General features: G+C 50.9%; 2 protein-coding genes across 3 annotated transcripts in view; one reads left to right on the top strand and one right to left on the bottom strand.

Moving 5' to 3' along the window:
* The window catches only part of EGFR (epidermal growth factor receptor), a 143,480-nt gene that overhangs the window by 75,021 nt on the left and 53,621 nt on the right, over positions 1-14,838 (bottom strand). The gene's annotated exons all lie outside the window — the stretch shown is intronic.
* On the top strand, positions 8,291-8,806 carry LOC133749475 (small ribosomal subunit protein uS13-like). Its single transcript, XM_062178644.1, has one exon. It carries the CDS (start codon positions 8,328-8,330, stop codon positions 8,784-8,786), a length of 459 nt encoding a protein of 152 aa, XP_062034628.1. The 5' UTR covers positions 8,291-8,327; the 3' UTR covers positions 8,787-8,806.

The following is a 14,838-nucleotide window of genomic DNA, read 5'->3' as shown; positions in this document are numbered from 1 at the left end:
GTCTAAGGAATCACTGCAGAGGGCTGTCAGCACAGGGTGAAAGACCGTGATGTCAGAGACACCTCCGAGGGCAACGGAGGGGCTTTGATCCAGAGAAGGCCTGGGCTGCCCTGTGCTCTAGGGAAGTGCCTGTGGGGGGCAATGCCAGGCACAGAAGGGGGAGGGAGCAGCTGGATAGGAACTGCTGCGTCCTGGCTGCTGGGCCCCAGGGAGCGCTGGGAACGGCTGGCTGTGGGAAGATGGGTGGCAGGCAAACCGCTCCTGGTGTTCAGACAGGGAAAGGAGCTGGAGACGAGGGCCTGGCCCAGGGCACATTCAGACACTGAGAACACTGGACGTCTGTGCCCTTAAAGTCAGGCTTGTTACTGGCACCTCGAGGAGTCCAGAGATCACAGAGGAATCTTCACAAGTTCATGGAAAAGGCATACTATGGGGCCAGCACTGTGGCGCAGAGGTTAAACCACTGCCTGTACTGGCAGCATCCCATATGGATGCTGGTGTGAGCCCTGGCTGCTCCAGTTCTGATCCAGCTCCCTGCTAATGCTCCTGGGAAAGCAGCTGAAGATGGCCTAAGTGCTTGGGCCCCTGCACCTCACTTAGGTTCCTGGCTTTGGCCTGGCCCAGCCCCAGCTGATGCAGCCATTTGGGAAGTGAACCAGCAGGTGGAAGATCTCTCTCTGTCTCTCCTTCTCTGTTACTCTGCAAAAGAAAGGAAGAAAGGAAGAAAGGAGGGAGGAAGGAGGGAGGAAGGAGGGAGGGAGGAGGGAAGGAAGGAGGAAGGAGGAAGGAAGGAGGGAGGGAGGGAGGGAGGAAGGAGGGAGGGAGGGAGGAAGGCAAGAAGGAAGGAAGGAGGGAGGGAGGGAGGAAGGCAAGAAGGAAGGAAGGAGGGAGGGAGCGAGGGAGCGAGGGAGGAAGGAAGGGAGGAAGAGAGGAAGGAAGGAAGGGAGGAAGAGAGGAAGGAAGGAAAGAAGGAAAGAAGGAAAGAAGGAAGGAAGGAAGGAAGGAAAGAAAGAAAGAAGGAAGGAAGGAAAGAAAGGAGGAAGAAAGGAGGGAGGAAGGAGGGAGGAAGGAGGGAGGGAGGAGGGAAGGAAGGAGGAAGGAAGGAGGAAGGAGGGAGGGAGGGAGGGAGGAAGGAGGGAGGGAGGGAGGCAAGAAGGAAGGAAGGAGGGAGGGAGGAAGGAAGGCAAGAAGGAATGAAGGAGGGAGGGAGCGAGGGAGGAAGGAAGGGAGGAAGAGAGGAAGGAAGGAAAGAAGGAAAGAAGGAAAGAAGGAAGGAAGGAAGGAAGGAAGGAAGGAAGGAAGGAAAGAAAGAAAGAAAGAAAGAAAGAAAGAAAGAAAGAAAGAAAGAAAGGAAGGAAGGAAGAAAGAAAGAAAGAAAGAAAGAAGGAAGGAAGGAAGGAAAGAAAGGAGGGAGGAAGGGGGGGAGCGAAGGCATATTATGAAAAGACTATGTGGCATCAAAATAAACTTATTTTTCATTCTATTTCCCCACAAACTTTCCAAAGTGTCCTTGTATTTGGTTCACTAATTTCATTTGAGCAGCATTACAAGGACACCAGGCCAGGAGGGTGGCTGAAGCTACCAGGCACATAGACAGAAGGTAGGTAGATTCCCTGGATTCACACACGTTAAACAAAGCAGGGTGACGAGAGGACTGACTTCTGAGGAGAGGAGTACAGGTGTGACAGCCAAACACAGCCTGCTTAGTGTTTTCACGATTCCATGCGGCCGCAGGAAGCTGGCAGACAGCTGGTATCGGAGGTGACCCCGAGACGCCAGAGTGGAGAAGGGTTGGCAACAGGACTCACTGTGAAAAGGGACAACTGCCAAGTGCTCCAACTGCATGGGGGAGTGTGGCGGGCACTGAGGCCGTGTCTTCCTGGACACCCTCTGCTCTGAGCTCCAGCCGTGTTTCTGGGCATCCCTCACAGAGCCTCAGGAGGAGAGTGGGCAGAAGAAAACAACACTGCTTGGTTTAAAAGAGCCAGGATGAGGTGAGGCGGGACCCAGATACCTGAATTGACAGGTCTGTAAAGCTGTTAGAGCCATCACAGAACTGAACACAGTGTTTCCTGAGGATCTCTGCTGGTGGTAAGCCCTGGTCACCAGCAGTGTGCAAGGGAGGCTGAGGAGGACGCCGGTGCTGTGGAAGTGGCCTCAGGCGGCCAGCTGCCTGCCCACCCAGTTCCCGGGGCACACACCAACCCCAGGGATGGCATGTGGAGAGGACAGTGAGGTGCTGGCAGGCATGGCACCCAAGGATGGCGGAAGCAGAGGGCCCGTCCAAGTCCTGGTGTAACCACAGCCCCAAGTGGGGCCACTCTGCAGTAAACAGCTGTGTGGCTCCAAGACCATTGAGAAAACAGGCAGCTACGGGAGCGAGAGGACTTCCTGCAGATGCTTCTCTCTAGAGGGCCCTCCGCCCACCTCAAGGACTGCACCCAAGCCCTGAGGATCTGGCCAGAATGATGTTTTCAAGATGTACTTGATACCACTGTTTACACAGAACATCTGTTGGGTCAGGGATGGCTGCAGTGTGCACGACACAGCTGTGATTGGAGCTCATGATGTCCCCAAGGAAGTGACTGCCTTTGTGAAGTACTTGACTTTACTAAAATTGGAGAACTGGGTCAGGTGGCCTAGAGGCACTTAGGTGTAAAGCTTTTCAAGATTCTAGCTCTGCTCTGTCCCCCTGAGAATTGCCAGGTGTCCTGGGGAGGGACAGGGTCTAGTTCCACTCTCAAGCCCTGTGTGGAAACATCACTTGGACAAAGCCAGAAGCCCACTGGGTTGCCTGAAGTGTGCCTGGGCCCAGGGTCACTCAGAAGAATCAAAATCAGAATGGACTGCAGCCATAAGGTGCAGCCCACCTTACAGTGTGGGCAACACCAGCGCAGTTACCCATGGGGGTGCTGTCCGAGGTCTTACATCCAACTCATGAGCCTATCCCTTTTTTATCACAAAATTGAGAGTGGAGGTCTTTTTTTTTTTTTTTTTTTTTTTTTAAGTCCACATCTGTTCAGAGAAGTTGGCAGGAGACACTGGGAGTGGTTGTGCAATCATGCTTTCTCACGCATCAGATCCAGGGAGGGATACACAGAGTGGTCAGCAGGGAACCCCACCACCACTCAGGAGCCCATGGAGCTGCTCACAGCCTGGCATGATGGCCTCTAGAGAGGGGTCCCAGCTGCTGACGGCTACCCGCACTCTGACACAGGGTCCTTACAGTGGCTCTCGGGCTGCTGTGCAAGCACACTCTTCAAACCAGCTCCCAGATTGCTCCTGGCATCTGGAACGAAGCATCCTGCTCGGCTGTTATTGCAATTACTTCACCTTTCATGGAACAGAGCGTTGGCGGCTGTCACGGAGGCATGTTGCCCTCCAGCCCTCACAGCCAATCAGTGGCTTTCAATTTGGAAAAGAATGCAGCCTTCAACACCTACTTGTTCCATGGCCCAAAGAAAGCAAAACGAGACAGCAGGGCCTGCCTGCCCCACATGGACATCAGCTGAAACATCCATGTGATGGAAGGAGGCCCACGCACTGGACGTGAGGAACTGCTCGCTGACTCTGGAGAGGAACTCGGATGAGGATTCAGGAAACTGATCTCCATTTCCTCAGTGAGCACAAAGAGTCAGGGAGACACAGACAGGCGTTGGTGTGGAGCCCTCAGGGCTGAGCTGCATCCACGGCCAGCTTCACGGGCACTGCCAGGGAGTCCGGCATGAGCTCTGAAGAATCTGCTCACAGACCTCACTCAACACCTCCCAGGGCTGCTGCCCTTGCGTGTTCACTCCTCAGCTCTTACAGGGTCTTGAACCTTTCCAACAGGTGAGGATCCTGAAGCCTCAAATCCCAACAGGCTCAGGCCTGGTTTGCCTGCCCTTGCTTTCTTTTCAATGATCAGAGAATTTAAATGATTTTATGGGCTCTCTGAAGCAAGATTAGAACCACAGACAAAAAAAAAAAAAGCCACATAAAATAACCAACAATATGCATGGCATTTATGTTTTCAGAACTTTTGTAAAGATTTATTTATTTATTTGAAAAGCAGTGCTACAGAGAGGCAGAGAGAGAGAGAGAGAGAGAGAGAGAGAGAGAGAGAATCTTCCATCCACTGGTTCATTCCCCAAATGGCCGTGACAGCTGCCGTTGAGCTGATCTGAAGCCAAGAACCAGGAGCTTCGGGTGCAGGGGCCCAAGGACTTGGGCCATCTTCTACTGCTTTCCCAGGCCACAGCAGAGAGCTGGACTGGAAGTGGAGCATCCAGGTCTCCAAATGGCATACATATGGGATGCCAGCACTGCAGGTGGCAGCTGTTGCCCACTATGCCACAGTGCAGGCCCCTATTTTCAGAATTCTTTATTCATATGTGGTAGATAGGTATACTTCTTTAGAAAACTGGGATTTTGGCTGGCACCGTGGCTCACTTGGCTAATCCTCTGCCTGCGGCGATGGCACCCTGGGTTCTAGTCCCAGTTGGGGTGCCAGGTACTAGTCCCAGTTGCTCCTCTTCCAGTCCAGCTCTCTGCTGTGGCCCGGGAGGGCAGTGGAGGATGGTCCAAGTGCTTGGGCCCTGCACCTGCATGGGAGACTGGGAGGAAGCACCCAGCTCCTGGCTTCAGATTGGCGCAATGCCGGCGGTAGCAGCCATTAGGGGAGTGAACCAACAGAAGGAAGACCTTTCTCTCTGTCTCTCTCTCACTGTCTATAACTCTATCTGTCCAATAAAAAAACAAAACAAAACAAAACAAAACAAAAAAAACTGGGATTTTACTACACATGATTTTTGGAGGGAGGTAGGGAGATAGTTCGCTTGCTTGCTCCCACACACTGGTTCACGCCCTAAGGGCCCACAGTGCAGCTGGGATCTCCATCTGGGTCTGACACGTGGGTGGCAGAAACCCAACTGCTTGAGCCATCACTGCTGCCTAGCAGGGTGTGCAACAGCAGGAGGCTGAGCCTGAGTGCTGAACCCAGGGACTCTGCTGCGGGACTTGGGCATCTTGAACGGCGTAATACTAGGTCAATGCCTGCCCCCATCATCTTCCTGTTTTTGTATTTCAACAACCCCTGAGTATCAGGCAGTCACATGTGTCTCTAGGTCCATACAGGAGGGGTTGTGCTCCCCTTCCCTGGGCCGTGGGCCCTGCCAGTCCGTCTCAGTTATTCAGAGAAACTCTGGTGTGGAAAATCAGTGCACATTCAGTTTCTACTGAGGCTCTGCCCAGTGTCCCCACTGCTTTCTGTTGTTGGGGTCTGTGGAGTATCCCTTCTCCAGTAGCTACACTGCTAGGCAAAGGCCAGCTTTGGGGCCTGCATGAGAAGAAATGCTAATTTTTAATCTGTTGGTACAGTCACTGCTGTGAGGCATGGTTTGAGATTTTTTTCATTATGCCTTAAACCGCTTTTTAAACTTCCTATAAAAAACATTTACAATTTCCTATGTAAGGACAATAATAGAATGAATGCCATTTTTTAAAATCTTGGGGCTTCAGGGCTGGTGCTGTGGCATATTGGATTAAGCCACCATCTGTAGTGCCGGCATTCCATATGGGTGCGAGTTCAAGTTCAGGCTGCTCCTCTTCTGATCCAACTCCCTGCTGTGGCCTGGGAAAGCAGCAGAAGATGGTCCAAGTCCTTGGGCTCCTGCACCCACGTAGGAGACCAGGAAGAAGCTCCTGGCTCCTGGCTTTCGATTGGTACAGGTATGGCTGTTGCAGCCATCTGGGGAGTGAACCATCGGATGGAAGACCTCTCTCTCTCTCTCTCTCTCTCTCGTCTCTACCTCTCTGTGTAACTGTTTGTTTCAAATAAATAAAGTAAACCTTAAAAAAATCATAAAATTCTAGAACCAGTGATTAACGCTTTGAAATTATTCACAATAGCAAAGATACAAAATCAGCAGGTGAATGGAAAAAGAAAACATGGTGTTCATTCACAATGGAGTCTTAGCCACAAAAAAGACAAAATCTTCTCATTTGTGACAACATGGATGAACCTATGAACTGGTGAGAATAGGCAGACAGCTAGTCAGGCCTGAGTGAGACGGAATCCTTGCAGTCCTGCAGGCTCTCTCTTCACCTGTTAGCCTGCCTTCCCAGGAGTCCCTGTGTCTCACCTGGGACAAGGATGGGAGCGATGCCACGTAGGGCACAGAACCAGCCTTCCTCCCCGGCCAGCCTGCCTCCCCACCCCTGCTGAGCACTGTCCCACCCTCTCCACGATATCAGCACTTGTAGACTCCATGCACAAGAGATCCCGCAGTAGCTGTCTGTCTGTGTCTACCCCACTGCACTTACAACAATGCCTTCCTGGTGGTGTGGGTCTGAGAGCCTTCATTGTCACTCCAGGACCCTGCCCCTCAGAGCTTTGTAACGTGCTGAAGTACAGACAGGATTTATCCAAGGTGAGAGAGAAAACACACACTCACACGTGAGTGTGACCCCCTCACACAGAGAAATGCCTGTCATGAGTGGCCAGAGAGTTGCCCAAAGAGAGAGGAAAAAGCCTGAATAGCAACCCCGACTGGTCTGAGGCAAAAAGGGCTCTTCCCTGTTCTCAGCCTCTTTTATGAGGAAGGGCAGGGTCTTAGCCTGCATGAAGCCATTTGGGAGTTCAATGGCACCTCCACATGATGTGGGCATCATGGCATTGCTCCCATCCTTGTCCCAGGTGAGACACAGGGACTCCTGGGAAGGCAGGCTAACAGGTGAAGAGAGAGCCTGCAGGACTGCAAGGATTCCATCTCACTCAGGCCTGACTAGCTGTCTGCCTATTCTCACCAGTTCATAGGTTCATTCAGGGGTGGTCGCAATTAACAACCAAGTATAGGACATTTCAAAAGCTAAGGGGACTTTGGCCGGCGCCGTGGCTTAACAGGCTAATCCTCCGCCTTGCGGCGCCGGCACCCCGGGTTCTAGTCCCGGTTGGGGCGCCGGATTCTATCCCGGTTGCAACTCTTCCAGGCCAGCTCTCTGCTGTGGCCCGGGAAGGCAGTGGAAGATGGCCCAAGTCCTTGGGCCCTGCACCCGCATGGGAGACCAGGAGAAGCACCTGGCTCCTGGCTTTGGATCAGCGCAATGAGCCGGCTGCAGCGGCCATTGGAGGGTGAACCAACGGCAAAAAGGAAGACCTTTCTCTCTCTCTCTCTCTCTATCTACTCTGCCAGTCCAAAAAAAAAAAAAAAAAAGAAAGAAAGAAAAAAAAAAAGGCTAAGGGGACTTCAAAAAGTTTATGGAAACAAGGAATTAAAATCTAAGTGTATTTGGTGTGAACAAGTTTGAAATGCATGCGTGAACTTGCCGAAGACCATACACAGCTAGAAGAGGGACCTGATATGACAAAGCCCAGCCAGTGCAGGCTCCAAACACGGCATTGTATCTTATCAGTCCTTACAATTATTACGTGTCAACAAGAGAGAAAGAGCACAGTCTGCATAGCCTTGGGCAGGTCACAACGTCCCTGGCTTCTATCTCCTTGCAAGTAGACTGGCCAGCCATGTGGGGAGCTAGACAAAAAAATCTGATCATGCTGCTACCTCTATTGCAGCCACCTTTCTTGAATGGTACACTGTGCATGGCAGCTTCCCTCAGCATCAGATCTGGGCAGGGCCTCCAACAGAGCAGTGCCACGGCCAACCCCTCCCATCCCCACCGTGAAGGAAGGAGAGGTTTCCATTTCCAACAGAACCAACAAACTCCTGCTTTACAAGCATAAGAGTGACCCTTGAACCAGGAGCAGAGTGGCCAGGAACCGCCTAGTCAACCCACTTCACCAGACTGGAAAACACAGATGATGTGGTTTGTACCTTACTGGGAGAACAAAAGCCCTCCACAAAAGGTGTCAGTTTTAACTGACAACCCAGCTTCCACTGCTTGATGGTATTTCTGCAAAGGGGCAGAGAGGATAGGGTCTTCTCATTGTATGTGCATGGATTCCAAGCTGCAGGGCCCCAGATATGTGTGTGCATCTGTGTATGTGTGTACTATACATGTGTGTATTGTATACACCTGTATCTTGGGTCCTTGTGTCTGTGTTGCATATATTATGTGTCCTGTATCTGGCATCAGCCCATGTATGCATCTGTGTATCATACATGTCTCTCTGTGTCATCCTTGAGTCGGGTATTAATTCTTTCATTGCACAAACAGAAACCTGAGATCCAGGCTGTCCTGACAAACACCCACAGCTGTGCTGTGCCCAGAGGGGCAGGTAGGCCTGGGACTGACAGGACAGGGCCCCCTCTCCAGCTTGTGTGAGGAGTGATTAGAACAAAGGCTGCTGTTCCACAGGAGGCCTGCTCGGTGCCGGTTCTGCCGCCACCATGTCTCTAGTGATCCCTGAGAAGTTCCAGCACATTTTGCGAGTACTCAACACCAATATCGATGGGCGGCGCAAAATAGCCTTTGCCATCACTGCCATTAAGGGTGTGGGACGAAGGTACGCCCATGTGGTGCTGAGGAGAGCAGACATTGACCTGACCAAGAGGGCAGGAGAGCTCACTGAGGACGAGGTGGAACGGGTGATCACCATTATGCAGAACCCGCGTCAGTACAAGATCCCGGACTGGTTCTTGAACAGACAGAAGAACATCAAGGATGGAAAGTACAGCCAGGTCCTGGCCAATGGTCTGGATAACAAGCTCCGGAAGGACCTGGAGCGGCTGAAGAAGATCCGCACCCATCGAGGGCTGCGCCACTTCTGGGGCCTTCGCGTCCGAGGCCAGCACACCAAGACCACGGGCCGCCGCGGCCAGACTGTGGGTGTGTCCAAGAAGAAATGAGTCTGTGGGCTTTCTCTGTTAATAAAAAAAAAAAAAAGAACAAAGGCTGCTGACACCTGTAGGCACTCCTTGGTGATCCCCAGGGCCCAGAGTCTTGTCCCCCAGAGAAAAGGAGATTGGGCTTGAGGGAGGTTAAGTGACCTGATCTTTTCAAGTGGTGTCAGGTAGACAAGGGCATCAGGGAAGAGGCTGTTATGGTGGGGGTAGGGAGACTTAAGAGACAGGGTCTGGGTATGGTTTCCTTCAGGGAGAATACTCCTATGTCTCTGTTTTCTTTAAAAGAAGAATCCACCTCCCTTAAGGAGACATAAAAACCAGAGATGAGAGAGGCCTAAGATAACGCAGCTGGGATAAGGAACACCCAGCCGGCCACCCCTCTGTGCTTTCCTGCCCCAGAACCAGAAGCAGAAACAGTGGCACAGGAGTTGCTAGGACTCCAGGGTCTGGTCCAGGAGCGGCTGGGGCTGCGGGTGCATTACAGTGTCCTGACCTCCGGCTGGGGAATGGAGAAGGCTGCATGCTGTGCAGTTCCTACAGAATCGTAAATAAAACGATGAAGGGAGCTGTGGGCAGGTGTGGGCAGGGTTGGGGGTGCCCAGGGGTCTTCTCCACCTGGAGATGATGCTAGCTTCCCAGGAGCAGGGTGCATGTCCAATCCCCCAGACCATGAACACCAGGGGTCAGGGTCAGCACAGGAGGGCACCGAGACAGCCCTGATGGTCAGCACCATTCACATTTGGTGACTTTATCCCTGGTCAAGGACTGTTTCATCCATCAGCTGAGTCAACGTCCTCAGGCAATTACTACCCAGTGGAAAATAAATGACCATGCAAACAGATGGCAGACAAAACTGCACGTGTGGTTTTCCATAACATACATTTTCCACAAACTTTTTGAAGACCCTCTAATATGCATGAATTGAACAGTCTTTTGCACCAAAATACTTGCTTTTTAATTTCATTTTCTACAAACTGAAGAGCCCTCATATGTGTGAGTATACATAGATGTGTGTGTACATAGATGTGTTTATTCAGATGTGTGTATACACAAATGTGTGTATATAAACAGATGTGTATATGTGTATACATAGATCATGTGAGTATATGAGTGTGTGCATGTGCACAGATCTGTGTATGTGTATGTATACATACGTGTGAGTCAGGGTATGTATGAGTGTGTGCATATACACAGATGTACGTATATAGAGGTATGTATGTTTACTCAGATGTGTGTATACACAAATGTGTGTGCATATAAACAGATGTGTGTATACATGTGTGTGAGTGTATGAGTGTGTGCATATACACAGATGTATATGTATACACAGATGTGTATGTGAGCATATATACTGTGTGTATACACAGACATGAGTTTGAGGGTATGTGGGAGTGTGTGCATATACATAGCTGTGTGTGTATACTAGATGGTGTGTGTAGGGGTGTATGCATATACACAGATGTGTGTGTGTGTGTAAGAGTGTGTGTGTCTGTAGAATGCACTGGGCCATACTTACAAGGTATTTCAACTGGAAAAGGACATGACAATTCAGAATTATGAGGACCCAGAGCCTTAAACCAAGGAAAGATGAATGAATACATGGCTCGGAGCAGCCATACTGGCTTGCTCTCAAGTCCTCTACAGTCCTCTGAGAAGTTTCCAAGTCTGACAGCCTCCTAGGTATCCCATCCCACAGACTGAATTTGCATATGAACCATGATTTTGAATGGTCCAAAATCTCTCTGCTACAAACTTTTGGGCTCTTCTTCTCTTCCCAATATGTTTGTTTCACCTGCCAAAGAGAAGATCTGTCTAGTGGCTCTAAAATGAACATAGGGGTGATCCCACAGCAACCTGGACGCACAGAAACACACCTAAAACACTGTACACACATCAAATACCCTGCTTCTCTCCAAAGTGCGTTTGAGATAGCCACACAAACACAAGATGTGAGATACCTAGTGTGCAAGAAAGAGGAGGTTATAAAGGGAATTACCCTTCCTGTTCTCATTATGGACTTTTGGTAGAAAAACAGGGCCTTGACACTCCCAGTCCTTCTGCCAGGAGTCTGAAGCATTCTCCACACAGCTCTGTTGACCACCAGGCCCTAGGAACCTCCAACGGACAGCCAGGTCTTGTGGAGTGAGCCCTGGAGAAGCAGCAGGAGGCTCACTGCCCCACAACCCTCAGCTCAGAAAGTGCACGACGCAGGCCTCACAGACTTGGCCTCACGTGGCAGCTGCTGCTCACGTGGACCAGGAGCTCTCTGCTGAGCACACCAGGCTGGAGGCTGGGCTCCACCAACTCCTTCTCTCCTCATCAGTCCATGGAAACTCGCTTCCACGGAGCAATTGCCAAACAAATAAATGTTATCACAGATGTCGTCCGTGAAGCAGCCTCCCTTCAAGAAAATCCTTTCCTTTGTAATGGGGGAAACTTAGCTTGGATGAGCCAGTACGAAACTCTGCATGGTGGCTTTTATTTTTCCTGTGCTAGACACGCCTCACGTTGGCTGCACCCTAAGTTCTCAGTGGTTGTACTTCCTGCCCAGCATATGGTTTTGCCATCATCTGCAACAGAACTGATGTTTTACACAGCCAACTGCTCCACGTCCGTCGGCACCTCCACACCCCAGCGTCCTTGGCAGCTCCCTGAGCTCCAGGGATCAGTTACTGCAGGGCTGGGAAACTGTGCTGCCGGGGCAGGAGGACTGGACCCAAACGCTTCTGCTCTGCCCAGAGAAACTGGTGACATGGGTCCTTGGGTCACAGACACTCTTTTTTCATTTCCCCAAATTAAGAAAACTCTCAAATGTAAAAAAAGCAAAATAAAATGCCAGTCTTTAGCCAAAAGTTCTGACCAAAATTATATTGAATATAAATGCATTTTTAGCCTCAAAACTTTTTTTTTTTTTTACTGTCCACAGATATGAGCAGATGAATGTCTCCAGAGTAGAGGACTTTGTATCGTGAAAGAACAAGGAACAGCAGTGCAGGCGTGCAGAACAATCAGGGAGAAATCCCCAGCATCGGCCACTTCTCACTGGGACTGAAACCGGATGGGGCAGCAGGGAGCATCTGGACTGCTGTGGTGTCAGTCGGCTAGGATGCACCAACAAGGTGAAGGGGAGCAAGTGACCAACACAATAGCAAGTCACTGAAAAAGGCACAGAGGAAGGGTTTTAGAATTTTAGATATGATATGGGGAGAGGGCTGGTGTCATGGTGTAGCAGGCTAAACCACTGCCTGCAACTCGGGCATCCCACATTGGCACCAGTTTGTGTCCTGGCTACTCCACTTCTGATCCAGCTCCATGCTAACGTGCCTGGGAAAGGAGTGGAAGATGGCCCGTGCTGCCACCAACATGGGAGATCTAGAGGGAGTTCCAGACTCCTGGCTTCAGCCTGGGCCAGCTCCAGCTGTTGTGGCCATTTGGAACTGGCAGATGGAAGATCTCAAGCTCTCTAACTCTTCCTTTCAAATAAATAAATAAATCTATTTTAAAAATCTTAGACATGAGAAGCAGAGCCAAGAGGGTGAGAGGTGGACTCTGCCATAGCAAACACCATCGGCAGAAGTGCATGGCAGGGGCTGCATATGGGCGCCGGTTCGAGTCCTGGCTGCTCTACTTGTGACCCAGCTCTCTGCTATGACCTGGGAAAGCAGTAGAGGATGGCCCAAGTCCTTTGACCCCTGCATCTATGTAGGCGACCTGGAAGAAGCTCCTGGATCCAGGCTTTGGATCAGCCCAGCTCCTGCCATTGCAGCCATCTGGGGAGTGCACCATTGGATGGAAGACCTCTCTCTCTCTCTCTCTCTCTCTCTCTCTGCATCTCTGTAACTCTGCCTTTCAAATAAATAAATAAATCTTAAAAAAAAAAAAAAAAAGCACATGGGAACTGGATCCCAGTACGGGGGTGCATAGGTGCCATCTGGCCATTCAGTTCAACCTCTCTTTCTTTCTATCAAGATGACAGTTGGAAAATCAAGTCCCACACAGGCCAAATGATTTCCAGAGTTTCCTTTAAGTTTGGACTTTTTTTTTTTCTCTTTATTTGAGAGGCAGAGAGACAGACAGGAGGACATGGTGAGCTTCATCTGCTGGTTCACTCCCTAGACACCCACAATGGAAAGGGCTTGGGTAGGCCAGGCCAAAGCTGGGAGCTGAGAACTCAACCCAGGTTTCACATCTGGGTGGCAGGGACCTACATACTTGAGGAATCACCTGCTGCCTCCCAGGGTCTGCACTGCCAGGAAGCTGGAGTCGGGAGCTGACTCAAGCCAACACACTCCAGTGTGGGATGCAGACATCCCAACCACGAGGCTAAACACCCACTCTGGACGCTTTTTTGAAGTAGAAGGTGCCTGTCAAAATGTCTGGCAGGTGAGCATGGGACATGGAAGGTCAGCCAGTGAAGCAAACGCTGTCTCTGTGGGATTCTGGGCTTTGGAATGTAAAACGGGAATTGGTTATCCTCTAAAATGCTAGAAGCCCCCTAGGTCCCTAATCTCTGATGCAACCTCTAAATGGACAGATCTTTAACTTCATCAAAGCCACAATTATTATCTGCACTGCTGGGCATACTGCGCCAGTGGCCCTGCCCAAAGTGACGCCAGGGCAGGCACAGCTGCAATTAGCTCTGCACGGGAATGACGTCTGTCTGCTTGCTCTGTGCTCAATGGCATGTGATGCACACGCTTGTTTGGGATGGCAGGGGAGATACACAAACCTGATTCCACAAAGGCATTATTGTGGTATCAAATTAGAACACTTCCTTCAAAATCATCATTACAATAATGTGATGAACAGAAAAGTCAGCCCAGGGAATGACAAGCAGTCATTTTATTTGCTGCATTTGCCAGGTGTGTGAAATTGAAGAATGTGAGGCTCTTGGCCTGCTTTTGATTCACAAGCGCCCTTCACCATGAAGTAACCAGGAAATTGGAGACGGAGTGTGGCATTCTTGACGGCAGGGCTCCCAACAAGCCTGGCTAGCACTGCTGAAGCAAATCCTGTTGCCACTGCAGTCAACCTCACAGGGAAGCACCTAATCCCCCTCCAGGGCATTTTCTGGGCTCCACAAACATAGGCGCAGACATAGCATCTAACTGAACTGTCAGATCTAACAAGAAGAGACACGGAGCTGGTTTACAAAATTTCACTGACCAATATCATGGTACAGGTTGCTTCTCCTGCATATTCTATTCTCTGGGGAGCAGGAGTCATGAACACACAGGCAGCCTGCACTGCTCAGTCCTCTGCAGAGCTGCAGAACCAGTTTAGTGGGCTGCAACCAGAGCCTTTTTAAGAGGACAGAGTGGAGGGGTCATTGGCAAGGCTCCTCAACTGTGTGTGTTCTGTGTGCATGCCCCAGGTGAGAGTCTGGATGGGAGGCCCAGCAAGTTCCATCTGTGCAGAAATCCCCGGTGTGTGAACCTCTTCCTGCCACAAGGTCAGCTCTCCCGCGGGGCTGCTTGCACCAGTCAGGGCCAGCTGTGTTAGCAAAGATGGGACACCCTAGGACCAACAGCTCTGCTGCTCACTGCAGGTGGCAAGGCATACTTGTCAGAGGGAGGCTGGAGGGGATGGCTGTCCTCACCACAATCTGGGCAGGTGCCCGTCTCTCCGCCTACACACCTGCTCTGTTTTAGGAACTCTCCACCCCAGAATATCAGGGTGGTAGCATCTGGATTGTGGTCACTGTTTAACCCACAGTGAGTAACTCAGGTGAGAGGCTCACTACTGCTCCCTCCCCTCAGGCCTGTTCCCGACTCTGCTGATGCCATTCTGTAAGGCTGAGGGTGCCTCCTTCAGACTGTGATCCTGTGGCAAGGACACTAGTGCTCAGATTAGAAATTGGGGTCAAAATACGGCCTCTGCCACTAACTTGTGAGCTCAGGCTGTGGCATCTGTCAGGGACAGACTCTTTAGAGCTACATATGCCCGTGCTGAGGGCCTGTGGGTACCTGGGAGGAGCTCAGCTGTGACTGATGCCTGACAACAGCACATGTCTTAAAACAAACAAAATCATATTAGAAAGCCTTACACACAGAAG

The sequence above is a fragment of the Lepus europaeus genome, chromosome 20 (genome assembly GCF_033115175.1).
Source record: "Lepus europaeus isolate LE1 chromosome 20, mLepTim1.pri, whole genome shotgun sequence".
NCBI classification, from domain to species: Eukaryota; Metazoa; Chordata; class Mammalia; order Lagomorpha; family Leporidae; genus Lepus; species Lepus europaeus.
The sequence above is the reverse complement of the archived record's forward strand: the minus strand, read 5'-3'. Positions and strand labels throughout refer to the sequence as shown.